General features: G+C 54.6%; 1 protein-coding gene across 1 annotated transcript in view; it reads left to right on the forward strand.

Annotated features, from left to right (window-relative positions):
- The first annotated feature begins 11,462 nt into the window (after positions 1-11,462).
- ADGRF3 (adhesion G protein-coupled receptor F3) overlaps positions 11,463-15,619 on the forward strand; it is an 11,045-nt gene continuing 6,888 nt past the window's right edge. Inside the window, exon 1 of the mRNA XM_090064506.1 lies at positions 11,463-11,525. Coding sequence (XP_089920632.1) covers positions 11,463-11,525 — 63 coding nt within the window. The remainder of the gene's footprint in view (positions 11,526-15,619) is intronic.

Consider the following 15,619-nt stretch of genomic DNA (forward strand, 5'->3'; position numbering starts at 1 on the left):
CAGGGCACCCCTCAGAAAATGCCACCTTTCTGCTTTCACTCCTTTTTTGGCTACCAAAAACTAATAGAGCAAGTCTTCTGTGGCAAAGAGCTCAGAAAGACCACAAGTCAGACTGTTCTAACAATATGATCCGTATTTCAAATCTCTGGATTTATCATGTGAACCATGTTTCCACACCTAACGAGATTAACATTGCGAGGCACCCTGCAGCACCCTTGCAAGGAGCTGAAGGCACCCCAGGGTGCTGCACCGCGCAGGCTGAGAATCGCTGGCCTCGCCAGAAACCGTCCCCACGCAAGACAAGTGTCACTGGCTCCTTTCCAGTCTGTCCCTGAAGATATGACGGCAAAACTGCCAATTAGCTCCTTAGGCACCTTCCATTTGGTTTTGGCCTCCTTAAATATTAGGTGCCTGGCCCCAGACAGCAATTCAGAGAAGTGGGGCTAGGCAACTATAGGCTCCCCTTGCAGCCAGCTAGGAGTTAGCTGCCTCCCGACTGTGACGCCCAGGCACCCCCGAGCTGAACGGGAAGCCGCGTGGAGCTCGCCAGCAGGAACCGCTGAGTCCTGGGGTGTCTGAACGCGCCCCGTCTCTGGGGCGTAGGGCTGTATGCTGGACACGTCCCCACACGCGGGAACCAGAAGTCCTCTCCGGAGGGGAGCGCTGTAGAGAGGGAGAGGAACAGGCGGTGCTGCTCGTGATGTGTGCACTAGCCTACTGGTTAGCACGCTCACCCGCGAATGGAGGGTCGGGGATTTTAGGCTCTCCTCAGCCTTGGAGGATTCAACCCTACATGTCCCACTTCACGGGAGACCACAGGCAAGTGGTAGAGGGTGCATGTGGGTGCACGTGCCCCCCTGGTGCTGTCGGTAGGGCTGGTGCCCCCCTAGCAGGGCTACCGCCGTTGGCAGCTTCTGTGGGTGCCCCCGGACTCAGGAGGCACCGGTCACTCACGCAGGAGGCTCCTCAGCTACGGCCTTCACGACTGACCGCGGCATGTTCTGCAGATGACACCCAGCTGGGGGGAGTAGCAGGTAAACTGGAGGGTAGGGCTAGGATGCAGAGACCTAGTGTAGTTGGAGCTCGGACCTAAAAGAAAACCTTGTGAGGCTCAACAACGACAAGTGCAAAGTCCTGCACTTAGGAGGGAACGATCCCCTGCACCGGGGCAGGCTGGGGCCTGCAGCTCTGTAGAAAAGGACCTGGGAGGACAGTGGACAAGAAGCTGGATATGAGTAAGCAGTGTGCTTTTGTTGCCAAGAAGGCTAACAACACACCCACATCTCCCACTTCACAGGAGACTGTCTTAATTACTACCTTAACTACTAGCCTCATCAAGTTTCCCAGCAGATTTCACAGATTTCATCGACATCAGGGCTGGAAGGGACCTCGGGAGATCATCGAGTCCAGCCCCTGCCCAAAGGGCAGGAAGTCAGCTGGGGTCATAGGATCCCAGCAAGATAAGCGTCCAATTTACTCTTGAAGGTGTTCAATGTAGGTGCTTGAACCACCTCCGCTGGCAGACTCTTCCAGCCCTTGGGGGCTCGGACAGGAAAGAAATTCTTCCTTATGTCCAGCCTGAAACGGTCTTGCAGGAGTTTGTGACCGTTCGACCTCGTCATCCCTTGGGGCGCTCTGGTGAACAGACGTTCCCCCAGATCCTGGTGGTCACCCCTGAGAAACTTATAGGTGGCCATCAGATCACCCCTGAGCCTGCGCTTTTCCAGGCTAAAGAGTCCCATGGCTCTCAGCCTGTCATCGTAAGATCTGCTTTCCTGACCTCTGATCATGCGCATGGCTCTCCTCTGGACTCTCTCAAGCTTCTCCACATCCTTTTTGAATTGTGGAGCCCAAAACTGGACGCAGGACTCCAGCTGCGGCCTCACCAAGGCCGAGTACAAGGGGAGAATGATGTCCCGGGATTTGCTCGAGAAGCATCTATGGATGCACGCCAGCGTTTTGGTCGCTTTACTAGCCGCAGCATCGCATTGCAGGCTCATGTTCATCTTGTGGTCAATGATGACCCCCGAGTCTTTTTCTTCTGTAGTGCTAAACAGCGTAGCACTGCCGAGCCTATAAGGAAGCTGCAGGTTTTTCCTCCCAAGGTGGAGACCCTTGCATTTTTCGGTGTTAAACACCATGAGGTTCTCGTCTGCCCATTTGCTGAGCTTGTCCAGGTCAGCCTGGATCACCCGCCTATCTTCTGGCGTGGATGCTTTGCCCCAAAGTTTGGTGTCATCGGCGAACTTGGCCAGTCCACTCCTGACTCCAATGTCCACATCGTTAATGAAGATGTTGAACAGGATGGGTCCCAGGACAGAGCCTTGAGGGACCCCACTGGTCACAGGGCACCACGATGAGTGACTGCCATCAATCACAACCCTCTGGGTCTGACCACGGAGCCAATTTCCCAGCCAGCGGATCGTGGTGGAGCCAAGGCCACAACTGGGCAGTTTGGCCAAGAGGTGATCATGGGATACCAGATCAAAAGCTTTTTTGAAGTCAAGATATATGACATCAATCTCTTCTCCCTTGTCTAGGTGATAGGTCACCTGGTCGTAGAAGAAAATGAGATTGGTCAAACAAGACCTACCCGCAACAAACCCGTGCTGGCTATCCCTTACGATGTTAGCCTGGGCCAGTTCCTCAAGGATGGCCTCCTTAATAAACTTTTCTAAGATCTTCCCCAGGATAGAAGTCAGGCTAATGGGCCTGTAGTTAGCCAGATCCACTCTCCTCCCTTTCTTGAAGATCGGCACCACATTGGCCTTCTTCCAGTCCTGGGGCACGACACCAGAGCGCCAGGAGCTCTCGAAGACCTGTGCCAGGGGCTGGGCTATGACGCTCGCCAGCTCCTTGAGTACCCTTGGGTGCAGGTTGTCAGGGCCGGCTGACTTGAAGGTATCCAGCTTCTCAAGGTGTTCCTTCACGAGGTCAGCATTGATGGAGGGTAGGGGATCCCCCTCACCCAGATCTCCCTGTCCCATAGCAGGCATGGGCGTCCCGTGGGACTGATGAAAGACCGATGCAAAATACCTATTTAATAGGTTGGCTTTTTCCTGGGCGTCAGTTGTCAGTTGCCCCATCTGGTTTAGCAGGGGTCCAACATTGCCCTTGCTTTTCCTCCGGCTCCCCACGTATCTGAAAAAGGACTTTTTGTTGTCCTTGATGGTGGAAGCTAGTTGGAGTTCAGTTGCAGCCTTGGCTTTCCTGGTTTGGTCCCTGCAGGACTGGACCAGTGCAGAATAATCCTCTTTGGCGATGAAGCCCATCCTCCATCCTTTGTAGGTTTTTCTTTTTAGTCTTAGGAGGCCTGCTAGGTCCCTGGAGAGCCAGGGGGGCTGCTGAGCCCTCTTGCTGCCTTTCCTCCGAGATGGAATAGACTTAGCTTGTGCATCTGAGGATCGCTCCCTTGAGGAGCAGCCACTCTTCTTGAACTCTCCTCTCCCTGGGGTCTAGGTCCCTCAGGGCCTGACTGACAAGCTTCCTGAGCTTGTCAAAGTCGGCTTTTCTGAAGTCAAGGACTTCCGTGTTGCTGAGTGACTTGCCAGTTTTATGGCGGATGGTGAAGGTGATCAGCTCGTGGTCGCTGTCACCCGGCTTCCCATCGATCACTAGGTCGCCGATTAGGTCGTCCCCCGTAGCCAGTACCAGGTCGAGCAGCGCTTTGCCTCTCGTTGGCCCATAGACTTCTTGAGTCAGGTCGAGGTCATCCACGCACGAAAGGAAGCTTTGCAACCGCTCAGATTTTGCTGAGTGATCCTCCCAGGAGATCTCCAGGTAACTGAAGTCAGCCATGACCACCATTGCCCTGGAGCAAGCGGCCTCAGCCAGCTCCCGGGCGAACCCCCATGGTCAAGCTCAGGACTTTGGGTGGGAGGTCTGTAGTAGACTCCCACCGTTGTGTCCCCTGTGCCGTGTTCCCCATGAATTTTAACCCAGAGGGTCTCCAGTCATCCACCCTGGTGGCCAATATCAGCTTGCAGGGACATGTAGCTTTCCTTCACATAGAGAGCTACACCCCTGCCCCTTCTAGCTACACGATCCCTCCTGTACAGGGTCTAGCCCTCTGTACCCGAGGTCCAGTCATGGGTGGAGTCCCACCAGGTCTCTGTTATCCCTATGGCATCATAATTATTTGCACTGAGCTGGAGGACGGGCTCGTCCTGCTTGTTGGCCAAGCTCCTGGGATTTGTGTCCAGGCAGGCAAGTGTGCCCTTGGGGGCTCTTGCCTTGCCCACAGATTGCCCGAGGGCTGGGGCAAGGGTGGGCTCCCTGACGTGCCTTGGCCTGCTGGCTTTGCAAGGGTTGCTCAGCGGGCCAGCAGTGGCGGTAATCTCCCTGTCCCCCAGCGGTGGAGCAGGTCAGCCCGTCTGGCTGAGAAGAGCCTCCTCCCCAGGGGAGAGAGGTGGAGGCCGTCTCTTCCCAGCAGCTCGCTGCCTCTCTCGCCAAAGAGCAAGCTGTGGTCATGGAGGCCAAAGCCTTCCTGATGACACCAGTGCCACAGTCTTTAGTTGAGTCTGTGGATCCTCCTCTCCCTCCTCAGCCCATAGCCCGAGACTGGGAGGATCGACGAGAACAGCACCTGAGCTCCCAGACCCCTAAGCCCCGCTCCCACCCCCCTGTAGCGCCTCATGACCTGGCTGGGGGTGCTCCGAGCCGTGTCGTTGGTGCCCACATGAATAAGGAGCATGGGGTAGTGGTCTGTGGGCCGGAGGAGCTGCGGGATCCTCTCCGCAATGTCTCGGATGCGGGCCCCCGGGAAGCAGCAGACTTCCCGGGCTAAGGGGTCGGGGCGGCAGATTGCCCCTCAGTGCCCCGCAGGATGGAGTCTCCCACAACAAACACCTTGCATTTCGTCTTGGGGAGAGTGGGGCCAGTAGCTGCGGTCGAGCCTGGGCTGCCTGCGGGAGCTGGCAACTGCGTGGGCTCTGCCGGAGCTGCAAGAGGCGCGAACCTGTTGCTAAGCTCCGGCGGGGCAGGCAGGGGCCTTGGTGCGGCGGGCCTTGGGGCCCTTGACCCCCTTGGTCCATGCCCCTGACTGGACAGAGCAGGAGGTCCTGGAGTCCTCCTTTGTGCTGGGGGGAAACGGTGGTCGACCCTGCGGCTCCCGGGGGAGACGGGCCTGGCAGTAGGAGTCTATCTCCTGCTCGCAGTCCCTGATGGCGCGCAGTCTCTGGCCTGTGGCCTGGAGCTCCTCCAGCTGGTGCGCCAGAGACCCCAGGAGGGAGCAGACCCCGCACGGGGAGGGGGCCATGCTCCCGGGCCCCAGAGCCTGAAAAAGGGACAGGCAGCCCCCGCAGCCAAGAGCCAGGGGCCCACGTCTGCGTGGAGCCCGGGACCGTGGGCTCCATCTGGGCGGCCGTCTCTGAGGTGCCCGGGGGGGGCCGCAGAGCCTGAGGGGACCCTCGGGGTGCAGCGCATGCCCATCTGTCATGCCTCTGGTAGGCTGGCTACAGCTGAGACTGTCTACCTTGGGGGGTTCGCAGGCAGGGTCTCGGGCCCTCCTGCTCGCCCCCTCCCGCACGAACTCCACACTAACTCACGCGCCGGGAGACCAAGCGCCTGTTTGTGCAGCTCCAGTCGCGTGGCTCCCTGGGAGGCTGGGTAAAGTAGGGGCCTGGGTGGGGGCTTGACCCGACCTGGCTCCACGCAGCTACCTCCTCCCACTCAGAGATGCTTTACCCCAAAGTTTGGTGTCGTCAGCGAACTTGGCCAGTCCACTTCTGACACTAATGTCCACATCATTGATGAAGATGTTAAATAGTACGGGTCTAAGGACAGAGCCTTGTGGGACCCCACTGGTCGCAGCACACCAAGACAATTGGCTCCCGCCGACCACCACCCTCTGGGTCTGACCGTGGAGCCAGTCCCCCAGCCAGCGGATCGTGGTGATGTCAGCATCGCAGCTGGTCAGTTTGGCCAAGAGGTGATTGTGGGATACCAGATCAAAGGCTTTTTTGAAGTCAAGATATACAACAATTGCCACTGTGTATATCTGCCATTTCGTGTGTGTTTTTTTAAGTGCCAGGTACAATGAAATGTCTGGCAAAAATGCCTCTATCAGGTAGATGTGAATGGCACGTGCAGACTCCAAGAGTTGGACGAGATATTTCCTATTGAAACGTCCAAGGAAACATGAACACTCGTGCGCTTTCCCTATTTGTCAGGAAACAGATTTTTTAATGAAATGTTTAACTTGCACATTTACAGATAGTACTAGCAAATTGCTCGTCAAGAATGACAGGTTCTGGGTTGAGGTCTGTTCCTACCCCCCGGCGGATTAATGTGTATTGGGGCGCTGAGCTACAGTGGGGTGATGGGCGTCCTTCCCCTCCTGGTGCTGGCAGGGGAGGCTGGGGAGACCCTGCTGGGCTGGCGGTGGGGGGCACATGCCCCCTCTTCTCCCTGCTGTCTACCTCCCCGCCCCCCATTATGGCTCAATACACACACACACACAAGCGTGTACACAGACAGGCGCACACTCTACTCACCACAGGGGCGAAGTGCAGTGGGTGCACATAGGTACACATGTACTCCCTGAGCGTGGCGGCGCAGCCCCTACAAAAAGGCACCACCGACACTGCCGGCAGCATCTGCGGGTGGCCGCCGACCCCTGGTCAGCGCTCGTCCCCCTCTGCCGGCAGCGCCAGTGACGTCTGCGGGAGCACACGCGTCCTTCGTGACTCACCATCCCTCTGCACGTGGGCACTCAGACACAAACATATTCTCCCTGCCATGAACACAAACACATACACTCGTGTGCACACATGCATGCACAGACACACGCATGCACAGACAGAGCTGGGTGTGCACTCTACTCACTCACTCTGCACATGGATATATAAACACACTCACCATGCCATGAATACAGATGCATGCACACATGCACACATGGACAGAAACACGTACACATGCAGACAGGCACGCACTCTACACACTCACTCTCTGCACATGGACACACAGACACAAATACACTTACTCCTATGAACACAGACACACACGCACAGACAGGCACGCACACATGCAGAGGTGCGCACGCAGAAACATGCACATGCACACACACATGTACACACACACACAGATATGCATTCACAGACATTCAGATACATGCGCGCACACACAGACACATGCACACATGAACACACATGAATGCACACAGACACATGCAAGCACACACTCGTGCATGCATGCATAGACGTGCATGCACACACCAAGACATGCACGCACGCACATGCATGCACACACTCATAGAGACGTGCACACATGCATGCACGATGTTGCTTTAGGGTTACCATATTTCCAGGTTCAAAAAAAGGACACCTGTCACGTGGGGGGGGCGGGCAGGGGGAATATGACAGTGTGGGGGCAGTGACATGCCAGTGCCCTGTCCCTGCCCATGCTGCTGCCCCTCACTCCCAACCCACTGACCCCAGCCCTGCCAGTGCCCCTCAGCCCCAAACTGCAGTACCCTGCCCCCCCAGTCCCTGGTGCTGCCCCTCACTCCAGACCCACAGCCCCCTGGCGCTGCCAGTGTCCCCCATTTCCAACGCACCATCCCCGCCACCCCAGTGTCCCACACTCCCCAGCCACGGCTCCCAGCCCTGCCCGAAGGGCCCCAGCTGCCCCCGTCCTGGCCGGGCCGGAGCGCGGGGCTCTGCTGCATGCAGGTGACATTCAGGGTATCGTCTGTTCATGGCAACAGGCAAGAACACTTTAAAGCAGCTTCATTTCGTGTGCTGTCGGCCACCCCACAGGTCTGGACAAACCTCCTTCAAAGGCGTGCTCATGCTGCTGAACAGATACCGGTGTGAATGCTGCAGAGGTACATCGGCCGGTCCTCTGTGGGTGCATGCACACGAGACGCTGAACGTATTTCATCAGGGCAGCTGCCAGACAGCAAACAGCAGCAGTGCCAGGAGGAAAGCTTTTGGCTTCTTACGAGTGGGTAGGGAGAGAAAATCCCTGTCCCTAGAGCAGGAGAGGGCAAAACGTAGCCTGCGGGCTGGATGCGGCCCGCCAGGCCATTCTGTCTGGCCCGCGGAGCCCCTAAAAAAATGTGGAAAATTAACATTTATCTGCCCCTGGCTGCCTGTCTTGTGGCCCTCGATGGCTTGCCAAGACTCAGTAAGCGGCCCTCCACCCGAAATAATTGCCCGCCCCTGCCCTAGAGCACGTGGTCGAAGGTAAGAGGTGGTCAGGATGCTGAGCAAGCAGTGCGGGACAGGAAACTTTAGGGGTCAGGATGGGAGTCGAGTCACTGGCATGAGAGGCGGAAGAAGGCACTGCCGACCGAGATGGGAAGAAGGATTTGAGACCTCGACAGGGCGGTTTGAGCCATAAGCCGCGACGCCGTCCCCTCTGCCCCACGTCTCGTGTGGTAACGAATGGCTGTAACATCTGCCTGCCTCCTCCTCTATGCACTGGTTTAAAGTCAAATGGGGGATTTGTATGTAAAGTAACCAGGAATGACTGGTTGTGCTTTCCACTTGCTCTGCGATATTCCTTTCGTACGGCTCCAGAAGACTGGGTAGTCTCTTGTCCCGGTACACAAACATGGGATGCTTTGGAGATGGAGGGAGGTCGATCAAAGAGAGATGCCAATTCTCATTCTCATATTGTCTTTTTGCCTTGCCTATTTGATAGATGCAGGTGTTAATTGACGAACGCAGCGGTCAGCAGACCTTCACGATGAGCGGTGAGGAAACGAGCAGTGGTGTGATCAAACACTCCTGTCGCTGGCTCCTACCTTAGGGGGTTATAGAAGGAGGCTTATACGACCCCGGTAAGTGTAAGCTCATATGACCCCAGCGAGGTAGTTATCCAGCCTCCTCGCAAAGGCCCCCAGGTAGGAGCCAGCACCACTTCCCTTGGCAGCTGGCTCCAGATCCTGGCCGCCCCGACTGTGACCCCGGGGGTGCAGTAACACATGCATTCAGCAGGATTGTGCTCACCTTCTGTATACATTTCTTCAGCTTTCTTTTTACTGCTTTTAGTCTTAAGCATGATACATTTCATAGATTCATAGATTCATAGATTCATAGATGCCAGGGTCGGAAGGGACCTCAACAGATCATCGAGTCCGACCCCCTGCATAAGCAGGAAAGAGTGCTGGGCCTACATTACCCCAGCCAGATACACATCTAGCCTTTGCTTGAATACCCCCAGCGTAGGGGAGAGCACCACCTCCCTTGGGAGCCCGTTCCAGACCCTGGCCACTCGAACTGTGAAGAAGTTCCTCCTAATATCCAGTCTAAATCTGCTCTCCTCTAGCTTGTGGCCATTATTTCTTGTAACCCCCGGGGGCGCCTTGGTGAATAAATACTCACCAATTCCCTTCTGTGCCCCCCTGATGAACTTATAGGCAGCCACCAGGTCGCCTCTCAACCTTCTCTTGCGGAGGCTGAAAAGGTCCAGTTCCTCTAATCTCTCCTCGTAGGGCTTGGCCTGCAGGCCCTTAACCATACGAGTGGCCCTTCTCTGGACCCTCTCCAGGTTATCCGCATCCTTCTTGAAGTGCGGCGCCCAGAATTGCACGCAGTACTCCAGCTGCGGTCTGACCAGCGCCCGATAGAGGGGAAGTATCACCTCCTTGGACCTATTTGTCATGCATCTGCTGATGCACGATAAAGTGCCATTGGCTTTTCTGATGGTTTCGTCACACTGCCGACTCATGTTCATCTTGGAGTCTACTAGGACTCCAAGATCCCTTTCCACTTCCGTGCCACCCAGCAGGTCATTTCCTAGGCTGTAGGTATGCTGGACATTTTTCCTCCCTAGATGCAGCACTTTGCACTTCTCCTTGTTGAACTGCATTCTGTTGTTTTCTGCCCACTTGTCTAACCTGTCCAGGTCTGCTTGCAGCTGTTCCCTGCCCTCCGGCGTGTCCACTTCGCCCCATAGCTTAGTGTCATCTGCAAACTTGGACAGAGTACATTTCACCCCCTCGTCCAAGTCGCTGATGAAGACATTAAAGAGTATCGGTCCAAGCACCGAGCCCTGCGGGACCCCACTGCCCACACTCTTCCAGGTCAAAACCGACCCATCCACCACAACTCTCTGGGTGCGACCCTCCAGCCAATTCTCCACCCACCGGACTGTGCAGTCATCCAAGTCACAGCCCCTTAACTTGTGCACCAGTATGGGGTGGGATACCGTATCAAAGGCCTTCCTGAAGTCCAAGTATACGACATCCACCCCTCCTCCTGCGTCGAGGCGTTTTGTGACCTGGTCATAAAAAGAGACTAGATTGGTCAGGCACGATCTGCCTGCCACGAACCCGTGCTGGTTTCCCCTCAGTATAACTTGTCCTGCCGGGCTCTCACAAATGTGAGCCTTGATGATTTTTTCAAAGACTTTGCCAAGGATGGAGGTGAGACTGACTGGCCTATAGTTACCCGGGTCCTCCTTCCTCCCCTTCTTGAAAATGGGAACCACATTGGCCCTTTTCCAGTCCTCCGGGACTTGACCCGTGCGCCACGAGCGTTCAAATATTCCCGCCAGTGGCTCTGCAATGATGTCGGCCAGTGCCTTCAGTACCCTCGGATGGAGCTCATCTGGGCCTGCCGACTTAAAGGCATCCAGTTCCTCCAAGTGACCCTGCACCACCTCAAGATCCACGCATCTATCTACCAGTTATCAAAATTAGGCTATGGGCCATTAAAGGGAAAACAGTATTCATTCATGAGCTATTGCCAGAGAATTTCAGTAGAAGACGGACAAATATGGTTTCCTAGGCAGGCATTTCTAATTCCTCGTCCGCTCAGGGTTGCCTAGGCACAAACCTCTACTTTATTAATCCTGGGGGATTCTCACATTTCCCAGCAGTTTGGGCAAGAGGTTTTTTCACGGACTCCTGCCCTCCAGGTTGCTGCGGCACGGGCTGCTTCCCTCCATCCATGTCCCACCCCCATGGTAATTCAGACCATTGCTCACATGAGAACAGATGACCAGGATAGTGGTTACTAGAAGGTCTTTTCCCTGCAGTGCAGTAAGTGTTTTGTCCTGCCTCTAATGTAAAAGCAAAACACAGAAATCTTCACCACTGTTTAGCCTTCCTGAAACTTTGTTCAACATATCTCAGCTCAGAGGACACAGAATAAAGAAGATGAAATGAAGTTAAGTTAATAATCCTCGCTTTTTCTTTTTAACTTGCCCATCCCCCAAGGACATATGGCTGCAAGTCTTGTGGTTCCCCCGTCACTTGCTGTGCCCGTCATTCAGAACGATTCCTTCACTCCTAGAGAGGCTGTCCAGGCATTTCAGACCCGTCCCCAGGATAATGTCTTTCCGTCTTCCCCCTCATTCTTCTCCCCAAGCCATAGTTATCAGGTGTGCTACGTGTCTGTGTATCTGCCGTGGGTGGCCGAAGGTCAGCGGTACGTCCAGTCTGTATGCTGGGAAGCACTTTGTAATCTTTCAGAATGAATGCCGATGCATGGATATAAAAGCAGGACACAATCATGAGGAGCCTGTACAACAGAAAGAATGAAAACAATTACCCGAATCCAGGTGGACCTGGACAGGTGGGAGAAGTTCATCATTCATTAACGATGTGGACATTGGAGTCAGGAGTGGACTGGCCAAGTTCGCCGATGACACCAAACTTTGGGGCAAAGCATCCACGCCAGAAGATAGGCGGGTGATCCAGGCTGACCTGGACAAGCTCAGCAAATGGGCAGATGAGAACCTCATGGTGTTTAACACTGATAAATGCCAGGTTCTCCACCTTGGGAGGAAAAACCTGCAGCATCCTTATAGGCTCAGCAGTGCTACGCTGGCTAGCACTATGGAAGAAAGAGACTTGGGGGTCATCATTGACCACAAGATGAACATGAGCCTGCAATGCGATGCTGCGGCTAGTAAAGCGACCAAAACGCTGGCGTGCATCCATAGATGCTTCTCGAGCAGATCCCGGGACGTCATTCTCCCCTTGTACTCGGCCTTGGTGAGGCCGCAGCTGGAGTCCTGCATCCAGTTTTGGGCTCCACAATTCAAAAAGGATGTGGAGAAGCTTGAGAGAGTCCAGAGGAGAGCCACGTGCATGATCGGAGGTCAGGAAAACAGATGTTACGACGACAGGCTGAGAGCCGTGGGACTCTTTAGCCTGGAAAAGCGTAGGCTCGGGGTGATCTGATGGCCACCTATAAGTTTATCAGGGGTGACCACCAGGATCTGGGGGAACGTCTGTTCACCAGAGCGCCCCGAGGGATGACGAGGTCGAATGGTCACAAACTCCTGCAAGACCGCTTCAGGCTGGACATAAGGAAGAATTTCTTTCCTGTCCGAGCCCCCAAGGTCTGGAACAGTCTGCCAGCGGAGGTGGTTCAAGCGCCTACATTGAACACCTTCAAGAGTAAATTGGATGCTTATCTTGCTGGGATCCTCTGACCCCAGCTGACTTCCTGCCCTTTGGGCAGGGGGCTGGACTCGATGATCTCCCGAGGTCCCTTCCAGCCCTGATGTCTATGACATCTATGAAATCTCTGAAGTGGGCAGGGCACAACAGGATGCAGTTCAACAAGGACAAGTGCACGGTGCTGCACCTGGGGAGAGGGAGTCACCCACACCGGTAGGCAGGGCGACGACCTTCTCAGCAGCGCAGGGGCAGAAAGATCTCAGAATCATTGTCGACTCCCAGATGAAAATGAGTCGTCAGTGTGACGAAGTAATTAGCAGAGCTAACCACACTTTGTCATGCATTAGTCGGTGCATCTTGAGCAGGTCCAGGGAGGTGATCCTCCCCCTCTATGCAGCACTGGTCAGGCCGCAGCTGGAGGACTGCGTCCAGTTCTGGGCGCCACACTGCAGGAGGGATGTGGACAGCATGGAGAGGGTCCAGAGGAGGCCACTCACATGGTCAGGGGCCTGCAGGGAAGGCCTTATGAGGAAAGGCTGAGGGACATGGACCTTTTCAGCCTCTGCAGGAGAAGGCTGAGAGGGGATCTTGTGGCAGTATACCAATTCACTGGGGGCAGGGGAGCGGGGAATAGGGGAGATGCTCTCTTTACCAGTGCACTCCGTGGAATAGGCAGAAACAACAGCCACAAGCTGATAGAGGGAGGTTTAGGCTGAACATCAGAAAGACCTTCCTCTTGGTTTGGGCTGCCAGGATCTGGAATGGCTTTGAAGGGGGGTGATGCTCTCCCTACCTTGGGGGTCTGCAAGAGGAGACTGGACAAGCACCTAGCGGGGGTTGCACGACCCCAGCACTTTTTCCTCCCACAGGCAGGGGCATCCATGATCCACGGTCACATCAGTACTGTTATAATCACGTACTGGCTCCGAGTTGACATTCAGGTGAACTAAAGATGGTCCCAAAGGAAGCCATCCCTTTTTGTCATCTGGGTAACCTCATCTTTGGGCAGGCTGTCCCCATTATGATGCACAGGTCTGGTAATAGTTCCTTAACAGACTTATCCCGCTCCCCGCAGCAAGACTGGTGGTTAGTCATTAATGCAGCCAAGATTTTCCAGTGATCTGGGGATGAGATGCCAGCTCTAGTGATGACTGACCTGTGGCATGTTAAGGAGATCAAGATAGGACCAATCCATGCTGCTGACCTTGTCGATTGAAAAATGGCACTGCTGTGCCCTCCTAGAAAGAAGTTGCTGAATAAGTCTCAGGATTTTTCACTGTTGGCCTGTGGAAGTTGAACACAGAGATTTCTAGGCTCTTGTCTAAAGCAGATACTTGTCATTGCACTGAGACAGGTAGCACCACAAAGGATCCTGGTATACAAAACCTAACTCCTAGGCTTTGTTGGGCCACTATTGCTATTCCCACCCTCTGTGCATGCTCATTTGCACTTCCTTAGCACAATTCATTTGTTTGTGCACCGTGGTTGTAATGTGATGTGCTCTAGATTTATGCCTCAAACTTTGTCTCTCCCAGCTTACCCGTTCACATGTCCCCAGGCCTTACAGTTCATTTCAGTAGTCCAAGACATAACGGGCAATGCAATAACATTGATTCTTTTGCCCATTTCTGTTAAAAATGAACAGAGGATCACTATGTTCTTTCAAACGCTAAGCAATGATGGTGCATGTGGCGACATCAGGGGAGAGACAGTTGATCCATCAAAAAAAACAAGTTATTTATCTTTGAGCTCTCTTAAATGTATGTAAGTGAGAGAGAGAGAGTGTGTGTGTGTGTGTGTGTGTGTGTATGGACCCTTTTTACTTCTAAATCTTTTTTGTTTGCTTACAAGAGTATGGGCTTCATTTCTGAAGGTTTTCAAGCTTATGCTATACAACTTGGATTTAGCAAATCTAAAAAGGTCCAAATCTACCATCCACCCTGTCCTGCATCAACAGGGGCATCACTAACAGGTCCCGAGAGGTCTTGCTCCCCCTCTATGCGGCGCTGGTCAGGCCGCGGCTGGAGTCCTGTGTCCAGTCCTGGGCGCCGCACTTCAAGAGGGACGCGGGGAACTTGGAGAGGGTCCAGAGGAGGCCACTCATGTGGTTGGGGGCCTCCGTGGCCAGCCCTATGAGGAGAGGCTGAGGGACCCGAATCTCTTCAGTCTGCGCAAGAGGAGACTGAGGGGGGATCTTTTGGCTGCCTACAACCTTATCAGGGGCCAGCAGCAGGGACTCGGGGACAGTCTGTTCACCAGGGCCCCCTTGGAGTCACCAGGAACAATGGCCACAAGCTGCGGGAGGACAGGTTGAGGTTGGATATTAGGAAGAACTACTTCACGGTAAGGGTGGCCAGAGCCTGGAACAGGCTCCCCAGAGAGGGGGTGCTCTCACCTTCCCTGGAGATCTTCAAGAGGAGACTGGACAGGCATCTGGCTGGGGTCTTATGACCCCTGCCACCCCAGTGCTCCTCCTGCCCGTGGCGGGGGGTCGGACTCGATGATCTGTCTAGGTCCCTTCCCACTCAGTGATTCTGTGACTCTATGAATATTTTTCTGCCCCTGGCTGCCTGTCATGCAACCCTCGATGGCTTGCCAAAACTCACTAAGCAGTGCTCCACCCAAAATAATTGCCTACCCCGTCTTACGGTGACATAGCAATGCGCTGCATCACCATATGGTGTACTACAGGGGCTTAGTGATCACGTAGGTCTACACGAGATTGGCAGCTATGTTGCCACAGCGGCACGCTCTCCTGATGTCGTGGCAAAATCTAACCGTGCACCAGCTCAATCACATTTCATCTCAAGAGAAGTGGAAATGAGCCCGGATTAGGAACCATCCCTGATCAAGTGCAAACCGGTGGGGGCAGAAACTTCATCCCAAGTGCGGGGAAGCAGAACGTGGTGGAGGAGGTGCTACGCGTCTCTAAAACAGAGTCATTGTCTGAGCTGGGTAAGTTATATGATGTCCCTTGGAGTGAGTCGTGTGCCGTGCCAGCAGCGTGCACCATCTATGCAAGATATACCAGGTAACATGACTGCTCGCCATGCAGCCCTCAGGCTAATAGAAACGTTCTCTTGAATTCCATTAATAAGCAAAGCCACCGGAGACAGACGCTCTCCTCGAACAAGAAGGGTGTTTCCAGCCTTGTGGCACATCGTTGTCCTTCTTTGCTCCTCCATCCATCCGGTGTTACACTGACAAGCTAATCTCAATAGTACTCTGCTTTGCTGTGTGTAGACCTAACAGATCCCAGCC

Source organism: Crocodylus siamensis, chromosome 1, assembly GCF_052110815.1.
Source record: "Crocodylus siamensis isolate JL-2025a chromosome 1, ASM5211081v1, whole genome shotgun sequence".
Taxonomy (NCBI): Eukaryota; Metazoa; Chordata; order Crocodylia; family Crocodylidae; genus Crocodylus; species Crocodylus siamensis.